Genomic DNA, 15375 nt, shown 5'->3' on the forward strand with positions numbered 1-15375 from the left:
TCCCTCGACGCGGCCAAGAAGACTTATCAAATCCGTTAAGATATTAGTTTATTTCTTACTTAGTTTTCATATTCTTGGAATGTTTTATCGAGGAAATATTTTGAAAGCCAAAACTTGTATTAGCCATATTTTATGTGGATGACGGATCTGAACCCCCTCATATCAGTTTATTTAAACTTGATGATTGATTTGGAAGTAGGGACTAAGAAGTGTCTCGAGGACATTCTGGAATAATATTATCACACTAATCTGAAAATAGAAGGCGTTCAAGGTTGTTGGTTCCAAGCGCGAGAGTGAAAGGAGTGGGGGAAGACACGGCCTGCCTGGCTCTCGAGTCCTCTTCAAGAGCACAAACAACTATAACAATGCCCTTATAGGTATGAAACATAGCATCATCATCTCTCCTTTATTAATTGAAAACATGACAGAACAGAACATGGAAAATCATCCAATCAAAGGTGTTTGTGAACCATGCATAGCCTATAGAGCTGGGGTTAGAGGTGGAAAGATGCTCCTTAACGTGAACTCACACACACACACACACACACACACACAAATCAACAAACACATTGAGTTAGCTGTGTGTGTCTGTGTGTACGTGATGGCAAAAAGATGAGGTGAAGGAGTACTTGTGTGTGACCATTTGAGAATCTAAAGGTCAACTCAGACCAACTCAAAGGTCAGTTTCAGTTCAAGAGGCCCATATTCAAACCCATGGTGTCAAAACGGCAGCATCCCTCCTACAGTCTCATAGGTGGAGAGGAACTGTTGAGCGGGGTGGGGGGTAGGGGGGAGTTGTGTCACACCTCGAAACTGATCTCTCGCGATCGCCCGAACAGTGGTTCGGATGCTAGGTGAGAGTCTGAGTAGGCTCGTCGCAGGTGTGTGGAGCTGCAGGTGGTCTTGATGGCCACCTCATATGGAGGGGGAGGCCCCAGCCAGGGAGGGGGGTGAGGGGCTGGGCTAAAACAACCTGGGTCCACGGGGGGGTGGTCAAAGTCCCTGCAGTAGGGCCCGTGCCTCTGACACTCCAGGGTCCTGAACACACACACAAACACACTAAGTTAATGCCAGAATCGCTCATGCCTGCGTTGAACAGCTGTTGGAAAGAAATAGTTGTAGTTATAGTTGTGGATTAAACCCTGGTTAGGAGAAATATTCATGTGTTTGTTGCCACTGGGAGGGGAGGAACAGGAGGCTAGACAGTCATGCGTGGGGAAGGCAATTGTGGTTAATGGACGCTAGGTGGCAGTATAGCAGCTTTGTCACTATGGAAGCAAATCAGTGACATGTTTTGAATTTTAAAAGGCAGTGAATACTTAATATTGAAATTTAAACAACACTGAATTCTCATATGAATATATTTCCATGTAAAATAAAATTCAGGTTGCTCAAATTAGAGCCTAAAAAATTAAATCTTAAAAATGTCAAGCCCCAAAAAATCGACTCTATCAAATTCGAGCCGAAAAAAAAAATATCTTTAAAAAATCCGATTGCAACATCCGGAATTTTTTCACCTATAATATTTTCACCTATAATTTTTTTGTCTTGAGTTTTTTAAGATTGAGATTACATTTTTTTGTTTTTGAATTTGAGCCACCTGAATTTTATTTTAGATTGAAATATATTCATATGAGAATTCTGTGTTGTTTAAATTTCAATATTAAGTATTCAATGCCTTTTAACATTCAAAACATTATGTCACTGATTTGCTTCCATACATTTAGTCTAGTTTCGGAAAACAACAGAAACACAGGTTGGATAAGAACATATTGTTATTTCACATAAAACATCAGGGCTTTTGTTCTGATTCAATGTACATGCTGTTTTATTCAAAATATTTTTTCTTTTAATTCAGGCAGTGAAAGCCTCTGTGACCCACCTTTGCACGTATACCGACTGGGATTCCGGAAGGCTGTGTCCCGGGGACGTGAAAAGAACGTGACTGCTGTGGACAGAGTCGTTATTGAAGTGTGGAAACTCTCCGTTGTACTCGCCGGTGTAGTTCACGGAGCTTTTACGGTTCATGGCCCAGAATAACCCCAGTATGAGCATCAACGCACCCATAATCACGCAGCATAGGGAAAAGGCTTGCATACGGCTCTGGGACGAGGTCAGGAAGGCCGTGGAGCCCCCGGTGACGATGAGGAACACCCCAATGAGGATTGTTCCATGGTGAAGAGAAGGCATCGCGCTAAGGGGTCGGGAGCGTTGTTTTTTCTACAAGTCCCGGTGTGCGCGCACTGCCCTTGTCACTTCCATTGGCCAGAGTGCGTTTTCTAAGTGCGAGACTATAAGAGGTGCAAGGCTACCGAGGTCAGTCTTGAACAGTAGTTTATTCTAATCGCATTGTCCTCGCTCAAACAAAGTAAAACAAAATAAAGATAAGGAATGCAACTTGAATTTCACCGTTTATTCTCCATGACTGGACAGTAAGAAAAAAAGCAGGTACAAACGGCGCATATATGTCATTTAGACGAAAAATTGAAGTTGTTCAAGTGAAAAGTAAATAGATTATTTCCAGTCGTCCTCCAGATATCTTTCAGCGCAAGGGGCTGCTCTATGTTTGTCAACAGGACACGAGAGATGAACGAGAGAACTGCCCACCCCATTAAGGAATCCTATCTGGCGCCACACCCTCCGTCTGTGTCTAACAGTAGACTACTCCAGTATATCTCCCTCTTTCTCTTCCTGTGCGCTCTCTTGTTTGTGTTTAATTATTGATATTTACAGTGCGGGAGCAATGAAAAGTGTGTTGGTCATCGCCAGAAAAGCTTATCGCAGATATACCTGATTTGACCTTTATGGTAGTTAAGACACATTTATAAAAAACAAATGTTTCTACTGATAAATTGTACTCGTTTTTTTTTTTACAATCATTTTACAACTGCAGCTCAATTATATTTTCAGATTCAATTAGGTTCTCCAATACTGGAGACCTTAACTGCAAAAAATTGAGACAAAAATGTGCCAATACTTTTTTTATGATCCTTTTCTATAGTTATTTTATGATATTATCGACAAACTAGTTTAAAATGGATAATCCTGGGTGTTAATTTAAATTGTGTGATCTGATGTCCGACTGCCATTACTTAACTGTTGAATGCTAATGAAGACATGAGGAGAGGTTCAATGGTGTGACGGCAACGCTGCTATCGGATTGGATACAGTTCTGAAACGCAACAACTGGAGTATCTCTATTTCCTTGTTAGCAACCAATCAGCGGAAGCTATGGGTGGGCCTAACTCCACCAAGCAATGCTTACCTATCGGTGTTAAGCAGAGAAATGTCATGTTTTGGAGCTGCGGCTCTCGTCGGTTTTATCTGCACACCTGTATGTGTGTGATCGCAAGGAGTATACCAGTGATATTAGATTAGATGAAAACTAGAATCTCAAGAGTTCGAACTGATAGGCTATAAGATCCGTGAAAAGCGTGCTTCATAGTCAGAAGGACAACCATGGATCCACTACTGTATCTGGGTGGCTTGGTGGTTATGTTTTTACTGTGGATCAAAGTTAAAGGTTTAGATTATGTGATCATTCATCAAAGATGGATCTTCGTGTGCTTGTTCCTTTTACCTCTATCCGTCATATTTGATATGTATTATTATGTACGCGCGTGGCTCATATTCAAGATGTGCTCCGCACCAAAACAGCACAACCAGCGTGTCCGGGACATTCAGAGACAGGTGAGACATGTACTGCAGTCTAAAGATCACCCTCCTATCGTTATTTATCTAATCGGGTCCACGTGTGTATGCCAGCGAAAGCAGCTATAAGCGAGTTTGTGTGAGTGAGTGAGAGGCCCCAGCCAGGGGTGAGGGAGGTCGGTGTAATCCGTCTCTTCCAAAAGGGATTTAGACAAGAACGAGGGATTTGGATAAGGAAACGACTAGCCAGGCACGGGGTTCAGTGCACAGGTCTGGAGTGGGACAGACAGAGACGATGCTTAGTTAGGGAACGTCCAAACCGAAAAGAGAAGAGGACATTGTACATACTGTTCTTTCATGCACCAAGCCGGCCAAAATACCATTATTCATTATTTATTAACTTTAAGAGGAAGGAAAATGTCTAGTGCATATCCAAGTGTAAATCTACAGGAGCAGACGGGTTCGAATTTTCCATATTCTGTTCTCGCTATGTTGTGGATGCGCTATAAAAAAAGATAGTTTGCTTGACCTATTAATATGGCCAAAAATATTCCTTATGGATACCCTGAAAATGGCTGGTTTGTTTCCACAATTGATAGCGCCTGACTGCCTCAGACACCAGTATTTTTTCCCGTGGCCTGCTGTATAACTCCAGCCCTGAAATGTAGAATTTCAACAGATTTTTTTGCAGTAAGACACACCATAATACATCATAGCCCCTACTGTCCAGTAAATGACTATTCAAAAATAACTTTCTTCCATTGATTCACTCACCCACCAAACTGCTCTGTTCCTCAGTGCTGTGTTCTGATTGGTCCTTGTGTGTGTTCTGATTGGTCCTTGTGTGTGTTCCAGGTGCGAGAGTGGAAGAAGGAGGGGGGGAAGTCCCACATGTGTACCGGTCGTCCTGGTTGGCTCACGGTGTCTCTCAGAGTGGGCAAGTACAAGAAGACCCACAAGAACATCATGATCAACATGATGGACATTCTGGAGGTGGACACAAAGCGTCAGGTAGGAGAACCAGTCTGAATCACCAGCCTTCTCGGTTCTCCATAGAGACACTAAATGTGGATTTCACTATTCGTAAACATGGACTTCACAACTCACAGGTGGTGCGTGTGGAACCTCTGGCCAACATGGGTCAGGTGACCGCTCTCTTGACTTCCATTGGCTGGACGCTGCCTGTTCTGCCAGAGCTTGATGACCTCACAGTGGGTATGTTCCGCATATCATTAACCTAATGCACATAAGATTCACCCTCTCCGCCACTCTTAGTTCAGTTCTGCTGGGGAGAGTTAGAGATGGCGTAGGGTAGGTCTATTGTTGGTTGTCAGGCTATGGCACTGATGGGCCCATCAATCTGTGGAGGAATATCCTGTTTGGAGTGTCACCGTCTGGTCTTATTGAGTTAGAGGATAGATGTTTCAGTTCTGTGGATGAATCTGGGAGGAAATAGCCTGAGAGCTGGGAGCACTCCTGGGTCAGGTTTCATAATGGGGCTCCAATGGGATCAGCAGATTAATGTTTAGCATCAGTACACTGGGCTGGACATTCATCTGACACTCCACAAACACAGGGCTCAGAAACAGCTCTGTTTGTTTTCAGAGCCACGCTCCTCTCTCACCTGATATTGAAGATCCCCAGTCTTCCTTAAAGCACTTCAACGCAGTTACATATATATATAAACCACACCTGTAAGGTTTCCTGTTTGCTGACAAGTCTCTCTCTCTCTCTCTCTTCTTCAGGTGGATTGGTGATGGGTACAGGTATAGAGTCTTCCTCTCATATCTATGGATTGTTCCAGCACATCTGTGTGGCCTTCGAACTGGTTCTGGCAGATGGCAGTTTGGTCCGCTGCACTGAGGTAACATAATTCACTGCATTTCTGTGCTTGTGTGGATTTATTCCACTAGCTAAGGGGCTGACAGACACACACACAATAAGTCAGTGTGTACTACTCCATTATTATAAGTACTTTGCCACTTTAGGTACTTAGGTAATATTTTTATAATCCAAAAATTGACAAAAAAGATTTTCTGAATCTTGGAAAGGTTCCAATGTTGTTTCCGTTATTTACCGCTGTACGGGCATGTTCTGCAGGATGAGAACTCTGATCTGTTCCACGCTGTTCCGTGGTCCTGTGGGACTCTGGGTTTCCTGGTCGCCGCGGAGATAAAGATCGTTCCGGCGCGGGCCTGGGTGAAGCTGCAGTACGAACCCGTGCGCGGCCTGGAGAACATCTGCAGGCGGTTCTCCGAGGCCTCGCAGAACAAGGAGAACACGTTTGTAGAAGGACTGCAGTACTCTGTCGACACTGCGGTCATCATGACAGGAACCATGACTGACCACGCGGAGGCTGACAAGGTGAAAAGCGCGTGGGTGTGTGTGGGTGTGTGGGTGTGTAACACCTTAACATTAATATGCCTTTAAACGTTATTCATATGCATGTGTGCCTGGATGACAAACAGCCCTTGGTTGTGTCTCTAGATAAACAGGATCGGGCTGCACTTTAAGCCGTGGTTCTTCAAGCACGTACAGGGTTTCCTGTCTGAAGGGCGCACCGCCATAGAGTACATCCCTCTACGACAGTATTACCACCGACACACACGCAGCATCTTCTGGGAAATACAGGTACACACACACACACACACACATATACACACCTCTCCCCGGACCATTTCCTTCTGAATGCATTAGTCAACACCACATGCATGCACAGTGGGCCAGCCTGCCCTCTTCCTGTGCATTAGAGAGGTGATGACCCTTTTATCCTGCCTGGCTCAGCTTGTCATCAGTCCCCCTTTCACGGCACAAACATCTTTCTGCATTAGCTTCCCTAATGCACACACACACGCACACACACTACCATTAGCCATTAGTGAGTCATGTGTGGTTTGGTGATTATTGTCTTTCCATAACATGAAATGGCGTTGTGAATTATATAGTGAATGGTTTTTGACAGACTCTGGAGGGGGGAGGGGTGTAGGGATCCAAGACAGCATCCTAGTCTGACGTTTGTGTGTTCTCTCTCCAGGATATCATCCCGTTCGGTAACAACCCAGTGTTCCGCTGGCTGTTTGGGTGGATGGTTCCTCCTAAGATCTCCCTGTTGAAGCTGACCCAGGGAGAGACCATCCGCCGTCTGTACGAGCAGAACCACGTGGTGCAAGACATGCTGGTTCCCATGAAGCACATGGAAGCCGCCATCACGCGCTTCCACCAGGACATCAACGTAAGACGCCACGCCATGCCGAGACTCCAGACACACACAAGCCTGGCCTTCTCTGACCTTAAGTTGGTTTGTCCCATCGCAGGTGTACCCTCTGTGGCTGTGTCCGTTTGTACTCCCCCCCGGTCGGGGGATGGTACATCCCAAAGGCCAGGAGGAGGAGCTGTATGTGGACATTGGAGCCTATGGAGAGCCCAAGGTCAAGCACTTTCAGGCCAGAGCCTCCACGCGACAGCTAGAGCAGTTTGTCCGGGAAGTACACGGGTGAGTCTCGCTGAGCACACACACACATGCACGCGCGTGCGCACATAATACACACTAGAGGTGGGGGAATTTTTTGTTTTTATGATGTATTTAAAAATAAAATTTTAAAAAGTCTCCAAGACCCCAATCGTGACCCCAAGAATCGATTCAAATGTAATCGTGAGGTACCAAAAGATTCCCACCCCTAATACACACACATAATACACACACACACGTGCACACACACACATAATACACACACCACCTAAACAATGTCTATTTTTCCTCCTCTGCCTCCTCCCTTAGTTTCCAGATGCTGTATGCGGATGTGTACATGGACCGCCAGGAATTCTGGGAGATGTTTGACGGGACGCTGTACCACCGCCTGAGGGAGGAGCTAGGGTGTAAGGAGGCGTTCCCCGAGGTCTACGACAAGATCTGCAAGTCGGCACGACACTGACCCCTACATTTACCCTCCCTCCCTCCCCCAACCATAAATCTTACATGAACCCTTCGCCTTACCTACAGGCAGTGGTTTGTCTCACAGCTGGTGTGCGTACCCATGGTTACCACATATCTAGTCTGTAAAATAACAATAAAACCGAGTGACTCAGCAGTTAACCGTTCTCCTCTGCGCACCTGATCCAGCTAGAACACATTTTGTAGCATTTCACAAACCAGAGTATTTTTGATAGGTGCACCTATGGCCCAGTGGATTTGTTCACCTTCCCAGCAGCACCCAGCAGGGGCACACGGCTTCTCTCCTAGCTCCACACAGAATCCCTAACTTCTCTCAAGCACCAGCTTCCATGGTTCTGCAGCACCTGACTTTTTTTTCTTTTCTTCTGTCCTTGATTCTACCCTTCATGGCAAATTGATGAAAGTACAGTTTCTTGATTACTGTTGTAATATCATCACAGTGGATTATGCGATCATGGAATCCTTATATCCTTTTCTTTGTTTTAAAGATTCTGTTCTGTGCGTAAGAGACATCAGACAAACATCACTTAGATGGCAACGGTTGTGTCCTCTTACTCTACCTAAACCTCAATCTCCAAAGTGCCATGTGTTTTGAAGTATGTCTCACCCCACTTTTAAGCCTTTACCTAAGAAAAACAAAGCCCTATTGAGTAGAAGGAGTATATTTTCATGAATGGTTGAGAAGTCAGAGTCTGGAGGTGTGTTCTTGTCAGGGTAAAGGACCACTCAAAGGGCCACCCCTGTTAAATACTTTCTGTGTTCATGACTTTGTTGGTGTGTGTATAAATAAAGCTGAATCTTAAAATTACACGACATTAAATGTTTTTTTTTTTTATTATCTTGTTGAGAAACTAAACTTTGAAACTGGCAGCGGTTGTCAATTTGTATATCTCATTTTGTGGGCGTGGTCAGGCCGATGACATCAGAGCTTTCCTTAACGATGGACCAATTGGAAGGTTTATTGCCCGTAGCCTCTCCCTGAAACAGAGACAAACACACACACAGAGCGTGAGTGCCTTGTCTGTTGGTATTCCTCCTTAATTAGTGTACTGTACACTTGTCTCTCACTGTGTGTGCTTGTCTCTCCGGAGATTTGCGAGATATCTCTGCGCTCGGGAGCTGAATGAGGTTGTGTGTCCGTTGGCAGACTTGCTCTGACCCTTTTCTGCGATGTCATACCGACCGGGGCCAACTGAGTTCTGGGGAGGGAGAAGGAAAGGAAAGATAGGAAAAATTCCTGTTATACTCTTGTGTAGCACGAGTGATGATTCTGTCCTATTGTACCTTGGTCCGGGGGCCCTCCTGTTTGATAATCTGAATAGGGTTGAGTGGAGAATCTGACTTACACACTTACACAGTTTCCATTCTGCCGCCTTTCCGACATCTTGCTGAGCCGCTGGGCGGAGGAGGAGACATGGCCCGGGCGGGGCAGAGCGGTCTCGTACTCACATGGCCCCGGAAATGTCTGAAAGATCGAGGGGACAGATGGAAGTCTCATACTGGGTACGAATATTGGTGGAGGGCGGGGGAGGGGGGGGGGGGAGTAGGGGGTTAGAGTCTTCAGGAGGTGGGTGCTGGTGGAGGGTAACTCACGGCAGGACGGTGGTACTGAGACAGAGTGCTGTGGTAGACTGTTCGCTAAAACTCTCCGGGCTGTAATCCCCTGGAGTGACGGCCGCGCACTTCTACAGGAGTAGAAGAAGAACGCAGGATCACCACGGTAACAATAAACAGTGGCGGAAGACGTGTCAGTGTTTGTGTACGTGTGCTTGTGTGTGTTACCGGGGCAGCAAAGTATCCAGACACGATGGGTTCGTCTCTTGGTCCGGTGAACAGGTCGTAAGGTCCTCTCTTGCTGGTTCTCTTGTTTAGGAGGATGTCTGTGCTGCTCTTCAGAGTGTACGTACAGGGGCAAGGCCCACAGGTCTACACACACAGAAGGATTAACAGTTCCCGCCCTCTCCAGCACACACTCAGCTTGCAGTCTCGTAGCCTAGCACCTACCTTAGGGTCCTCAGGGAAGCGTTTCAGCCCTGAGCTGAGCTCCATGTCCACGCCCCCAGACTGTGTTCTCTTCTCCTCCAAAGCTGCACATGGCACGCCACCTTTGCCGTAGGAACCCGGGCCTGGAGTCCAGCTCTATACCCGCACACACACACACACATTCTGGGTTGTTCCAGGGCATCTGTGAGAGAACATCAGCATTCTCCAGAGTTAGCCAGTGGACAGTGTAGTGTGCGCTGCCCTCTAGTGGTGTGAGGCGGTACCTGCGGCTCTCTGAATCTCTCCTCCCGGCTCTCACACACCCCCCTGACACTTCCCGGTTTCTTCTCCAGCTCCTCAATGAAGTCTGGGATTCTGTAGGTACCAGGACCCACTTTGGTTTTCTAAAAAAACACAGCAAGTTATGTGCAGACACATACAGTCTCTTCCTGTCACTTTCAAAAAAAAATCGACTTCACCCAGCAAACGGATAATTCTGATGATGCAATGTGGGTCTTCTGACTCACCAAGAAGTGTTTGTTCTCCCAGGCCTCTCTGTAGAGGATGTGAGGGATCTTAGCCAGCCTAGTGGCCTCTTGGGCCCTCTGCCACCCAGGGCCTTTGGCCTTCTCTGTTATCGCCCGCACACTGAAGTCTCCTCTGTCAGCATTGTACAGTCCAGGGCCTAGGTTCCTCTCCTGCCATTGACATTTACATTTAGTCATTTAGCAGACGCTCTTATCCAGAGCGACTTACAGTAAGTACAGGGACATTCCCCCGAGGCAAGTAGGGTGAAGTGCCTTGCCCAAGGACACAACATCAGTTGGCACGGCCGGGAATCGAACTGGCAACCTTCGGATTACTAGCCCGATTCCCTCACCGCTCAGCCACATGACTCCCTGACATAGTCTCATCAGGCCTTACACTCAAACTCTTAAGAAAGGCTTCACGTAGGACTTGAACAGGGGTGTGGGTTTTATTACACATGGGTGGAACACACCCACTTTTTGAAAGCTGCAAAGTACTTTGCCCAACTTTTTATGAAGAAAATTATATTTAATGCCTGCATGTATCCTCAGTCATTATAAAGGTGTACCACCCATATTTGAAAACAAGCCTATACCCCCCCTCTGTTGTCAGTGTGTGTGTGTGTTCTAACCCTAGGACACACACACACACACACACACACACACAAAGAGTGGAGACCTGAGTCATCGTACATAGGCCTGTTAGGATGTAGGTTCAAGAACTGTATCAATAGAGTGTATCAATACCAGTTCACTGGTTCTCCTTTTGCAATACGAGATCTCTGTATAGGTTCCAACTCTCTTGTTGGCTGGATGCACCGCGGAAACATCAAACCTGCCAATGACACGGCCAGTAAACAATCTGGACCTTCAAACCCCAGCAGCAGTTTGCTGCAGTTTAAATACATTTATGTGAAGAGATTTTATGATTCAAGTTCCAATATGGGTAATAATAAAAAATCTTAAAATAGAACTGGAACGACTAGATTGAGATTGGCCAGTTTATTGGTGCACTCAGACTCCGGAAGGTGATAATTGTAGCTGTACCTCACTCTGGATCAATCTTTCTCACCTTGCTGACTGTGTTCCAAACGGAGCTCCTTTAAACTTTTTTTCCGGCATCTTCCCGATGCCTCTTCTCTGGGAAAAGACATTTGATCCTTTGCGTTGCCAGCACAGATGTAGCTATGGTAACAGTGACGTCTAAAACCATAATGTATTAATGATGCACATCTCCTAGCAACGAGGCTCCGTGCGCCTGAATGGGGGGCATCGGTGTTGGACCGAGTCAGGAGAAACTTCATTGAGGCAAACAGGTTATAGGTCTTCCAAATGTGTGTGGGGGGGAGTTTTCAAAATGCAACATGTATTTTCTTCCTAAAGTAAATAACCTATTCAAACAAACAAAAATGTATCATTATTTATACAATTATTTAGAGACAGCTGAATTAACTGTATTCACTTGAAGCAAAGCAACGCTCGAGCGTGCCCCGCCCCTTTCACATCCCAATACGGACCGGATCTTTGATGCTCTTCTTTCACTAAACTCTGCTTGTGACAGACACATCATAACAGCCAGTCAGCGCCCAACTTCAACTCCGTTCTGCCAATAAGAGATAAGATATATTGTGAAGGCGTTTACCTTCTTCCAAGGCGGTCGCTCGTACTTTCTAGACTCTTATCCGGACTTTACTGAACAATGTGTTCATAACTCATGTTAAAAGTATCAAGGAAGTAAAGTGGAACAGGTGACGTACATTTCGATTTTGTTTGTTTATCTTAAGAATTACAAATTGTTGTGCAACTGATTAACAATAGACACAGACACTTGAGATACGTCTGAAAGCTATCTGGTCTAACTAACCGAGATAGTAGCCTGTACAACCGGTCTGAACAGCAATACCTATCGACTGGTAAGGCGTTAGCTGGCTAGCTGTCGTGGAGGGTTGAACTGTGGAGGTGACATTGAGACGTTGCTTAGCATAGGTAAACTATAGAGAAACTAAGCCAAACGTGTAAACGGTAAGTCGGAAACGTTTTGTTCTTGTTGCTATAATTTAGCTAAAACTCATATTGTGCCGTGCCAGACTGTATATTTGTGAGAGGTTAATAGCTAGTGTACAGTTCAAGTGGGCCCCAAGTATCTGCAGGAGACGTAATTGTGCTGCGCCCACCACAGTACTGTAACCCAGAGCTTATTCTGGGACCTTTGGCGAGTAGATGTATTTAAACATCCTACAAACGGGTTCATTCGCAGTTATGTTTATATTTGTGATCTTTTATGGTTTTCTTTACTTTCAATTTCAGTACTGTTTAGTAAGCCATAGGTTAGATTTGTTGACTTTGTTTGGGCGTGGATGGGATGAAATGTGGAATGCCCTCGTTCGGTTGAGAGAAAAGTGGTGTTAATTGAGTGTTGACATCAGTCAAGGTTGTCTTCAAGACAAGTTTGTGTGCTAAAAAAAACACATTTCGTCCTCTCAACAGGGGCCTTGCCAGACGGAGAGACTGAAAGTAACAAGGAGAAGTAGAAGAGACGAAAGGAGGGGTGTATAGGGTTCCGTGGTTGACGGCTGAAGGACTGGACAGTCAGCAGAGAGCATGCCTACCGACCGTGAGCCTGGTGCCACAGCCAAGCTGCTACAGCTGCTTCTGCTCTCCACTTATTGGGGAATGCAGATTTGGGTCACCTTCATCTCAAGTTAGTATTTAAACGACCCTTGACCTCAATACTGGTCTGCTTGGTCGACCTGAAACCGATCAAAGTGCTCATATCCGGTTCTTGCGTCTCGCGCAGGCTTCGTGATGAACAACCACCTGAACAGACATACCTACGGGTTCATCCAGTCTCGCCTGGTGCCCTTCTACCTCCACCTGGGCTCAGCCTGTGCCTTCTTTAACCTCACCATCTACGCAGTCTACCATCCCAGTGACATGTTGGACGAGAGGGAAGCCTTTCAGGTGTGTGTGTGTGTGCGCGTGCGTTTGAATGTATTTGAGGTTTGCATTGGTGACTATGATACATTTGAGTCTTGATCACTCATTTATCTGTGTGTGTGTGTGTGTGTCTCTGTCTCCTTCTAGATCTTCATCTTCTTCGTGTGTGTGACCGTAGCCGCTGTGAACGCGCAGTGGTTCGGACAGATGACGTCAGAGATCATGGCCGACATGCACCTCATCGAGCAGGCTTGCGGCTTGGGCCAAGACATCGGCCTTTCGTCCAATAGGGAGGCGTACGCCAAGCTGTGCGAGACGGATGTGAAGTACGACCATCTTAGCGGACGTCTGTGGTTGTACAGGTTCCTGTCCTCCCTCTGCAACATCTGCTGCATAGCCTGCAACGCTTACAGCATTTTCCACATGGCTGAAAACCTTATCACTCTATAACACAAATGCACACTCGCAAACTGTCAATCCCCCGCCCCCCCCCTCTGTTGTCAGAAACTCTACACCCCCTGGCCAGCATTTCACACGAGAAAAGGGGTTGTGTTTATGTCAAAGCTTTGTTAATTGAGTTCGAAAGGTTGTTGATGCTTGCTCATATGATACGACTACTTCCTCTACTGGTTTGGAAATACATGTCTTCTGTTGCTCAGCGATGGCTGTGGCGCTTTTTAAAGTGAAACCAAAGGTTTCTGTTGAGTTTCTGTAGCCGTGTGTACACAGATAGGAGTGAGTGTAGGGGTTCCGGTTGAGAACAGACAACCATAATTATCTGTAGTTCTTCTCGTGCCTAACCTTTCACCTGGACTCCGGTTGCCTCCTCTCCTGCCCTTCACGTGCACTCGAGAGCTTTGATGTGGGTCACTGTGTGTAAAGGTTGTTTGTGCGCACGTGTAAAACTATGCAAGGAGGTGATGGTGTGGGTTGAGCACACAGGGTGATTGCTGGTGCTCTTTACTTGAGCAGTCACAGTGAATTCTCTTTTATAACGCGTAGCAATGCAGTTTCTTTTAATGAGCGCCTGTCCGCTGGGCAGTTTGAATAGGCACATAGGTTCTCCTATCCCGTGTTTCCTGTAAGGCCGGTTTACAGTGTCGCGTTTGGGACCAGGTTTTCAGAGGTATTTCTGCTAACGTGGAACACAGGTGTCGCCAGTAGAAATGGTCGAGGTTCCTGACGCTAGCGATCCTGGTGACCTTGTTGCAACCTGGTCTTACCGCCTGTGTTTCCGGGCTGCGGTTGCGTTGCTAAGCCACTGCTTCAGCTTCTTCCTGTAGTTGAACACCACCCCTCCCTCCCCTCCCCTCCCTCCCCCTGACACAAGTGGGCGCTTCCATTCATGAGCGTGTGGATGTGTGGTATGTGTGGATGTGCTAACATCACAATCACGAAACTCGAATAGTACCCTGGTCACTTGATGATTTCTAATACTATTCTGTCACACAGTTATTTATTTATCTCTTGAAGAGATTAGCTTTTGATCTTCACCGTATGCAGCCTGTTCTGGTTCAGTCACGGAGATTCTTGAAAATGCAACTGATCAATGTAATGGTACCCTGGTTCAGATCCTGGTTCAGATCCTGTCAGCTCACAATATGTGCCAGTCTTCTGTCATGTCTGCTAATGACATTTCATATCGATGAGTGAAATGAATGACTAGCTATTTGATAGTTTTATATTTGCCTATGAATAATAATTCATTTACAGTTGTTTATGGTATTTAAGTATTTGTTATGTCTTTTGTGTCTTGTAATTGTACACCGTGTGATTATTAAGGGCTTACTGTTTTAAACAAGTGATGTATTCTGTAGAATGTCAATCAGATGCCTCTCAATGTAACAGTACTGTTTGTATGGGAGCTAATGAACTGTTTTATTATGTGTCTAATGTGGGCGTGGGTTTGTAATGATCTTGTGAGACTTGGGTTGCTTTTTGTATTTTGTATCAAATAAATGATTGAATGGATCAAGTTTCGGGACATTTTTTTACTCCACTATTTGAAACTATGTGACCTTTCATTCCGATCAAGGAAATGTTTTAACCAATCCACAACATCTGCAGTTTTAAGAAACATACTCGATCTACACCAGTAATGACCAGCAGAGGGTGCATGTGAATCCTACAGGAATCTAGACAGAAAGGGGAATTAACTAAGTACAAATAATTTGTTACTGTACTTCAGTAGATTTGTCTGGTATCAGTACTTGATGTCACACACATGCTAACCCCTTTGGTCATCTCATCCAAAACACACATGCTAACCCCTTTGGTCATTTTACTTCCAAAACACAAATGCTAACCTCCTTTGGTAATTTCACC

At 45.7% G+C, this 15375-nt stretch overlaps 4 protein-coding genes across 5 annotated transcripts; 2 read left to right on the plus strand and 2 right to left on the minus strand.

The window, feature by feature from the left end:
• Positions 1–429: 429 nt before the first annotated feature.
• Positions 430–2589, minus strand: si:dkeyp-51f12.2 (uncharacterized protein LOC100151460 homolog). The gene is made up of 2 exons (XM_067229735.1): positions 1883–2589; positions 430–1038 (listed from the first exon to the last, which is right to left on the minus strand). Exons 1-2 carry the CDS (start codon positions 2188–2190, stop codon positions 801–803), a joined length of 546 nt encoding a protein of 181 aa, XP_067085836.1. The 5' UTR covers positions 2191–2589; the 3' UTR covers positions 430–800.
• A 721-nt stretch (positions 2590–3310) lies between these two features.
• Positions 3311–8411, plus strand: dhcr24 (24-dehydrocholesterol reductase). The gene is made up of 9 exons (XM_067229720.1): positions 3311–3690; positions 4507–4662; positions 4761–4866; positions 5397–5515; positions 5752–6015; positions 6139–6282; positions 6686–6883; positions 6966–7144; positions 7430–8411. Exons 1-9 carry the CDS (start codon positions 3460–3462, stop codon positions 7581–7583), a joined length of 1551 nt encoding a protein of 516 aa, XP_067085821.1. The 5' UTR covers positions 3311–3459; the 3' UTR covers positions 7584–8411.
• Positions 8412–8511: 100 nt separating this feature from the next.
• Positions 8512–11235, minus strand: LOC136936003 (ciliary microtubule-associated protein 2-like). Its single transcript, XM_067229723.1, is given in 11 exon segments — positions 8512–8581; positions 8672–8802; positions 8958–9068; positions 9197–9234; positions 9237–9288; positions 9386–9529; positions 9608–9742; positions 9871–9990; positions 10114–10284; positions 10861–10948; positions 11186–11235. Coding segments are annotated over 11 exon segments (1110 nt in total).
• Positions 11236–11755: 520 nt separating this feature from the next.
• On the plus strand, positions 11756–15021 carry si:ch211-121a2.4 (transmembrane protein 205). 2 transcript variants are annotated; one of them, XM_067229732.1, is made up of 4 exons: positions 11756–11861; positions 12601–12814; positions 12911–13074; positions 13198–15021. In XM_067229732.1, the coding sequence occupies exons 2-4, from the start codon at positions 12715–12717 to the stop codon at positions 13498–13500; spliced, it is 567 nt and encodes a 188-aa protein (XP_067085833.1). In that variant the 5' UTR covers positions 11756–11861; positions 12601–12714; the 3' UTR covers positions 13501–15021. The 2 variants fall into 2 exon arrangements, with proteins under 2 accessions (XP_067085833.1, XP_067085834.1); XM_067229733.1 differs by lacking the exon at positions 11756–11861 and adding an exon at positions 11873–12135.
• Positions 15022–15375: the final 354 nt, after the last annotated feature.

This window comes from Osmerus mordax, chromosome 26 (genome assembly GCF_038355195.1).
Source record: "Osmerus mordax isolate fOsmMor3 chromosome 26, fOsmMor3.pri, whole genome shotgun sequence".
NCBI lineage: Eukaryota > Metazoa > Chordata > Actinopteri > Osmeriformes > Osmeridae > Osmerus > Osmerus mordax.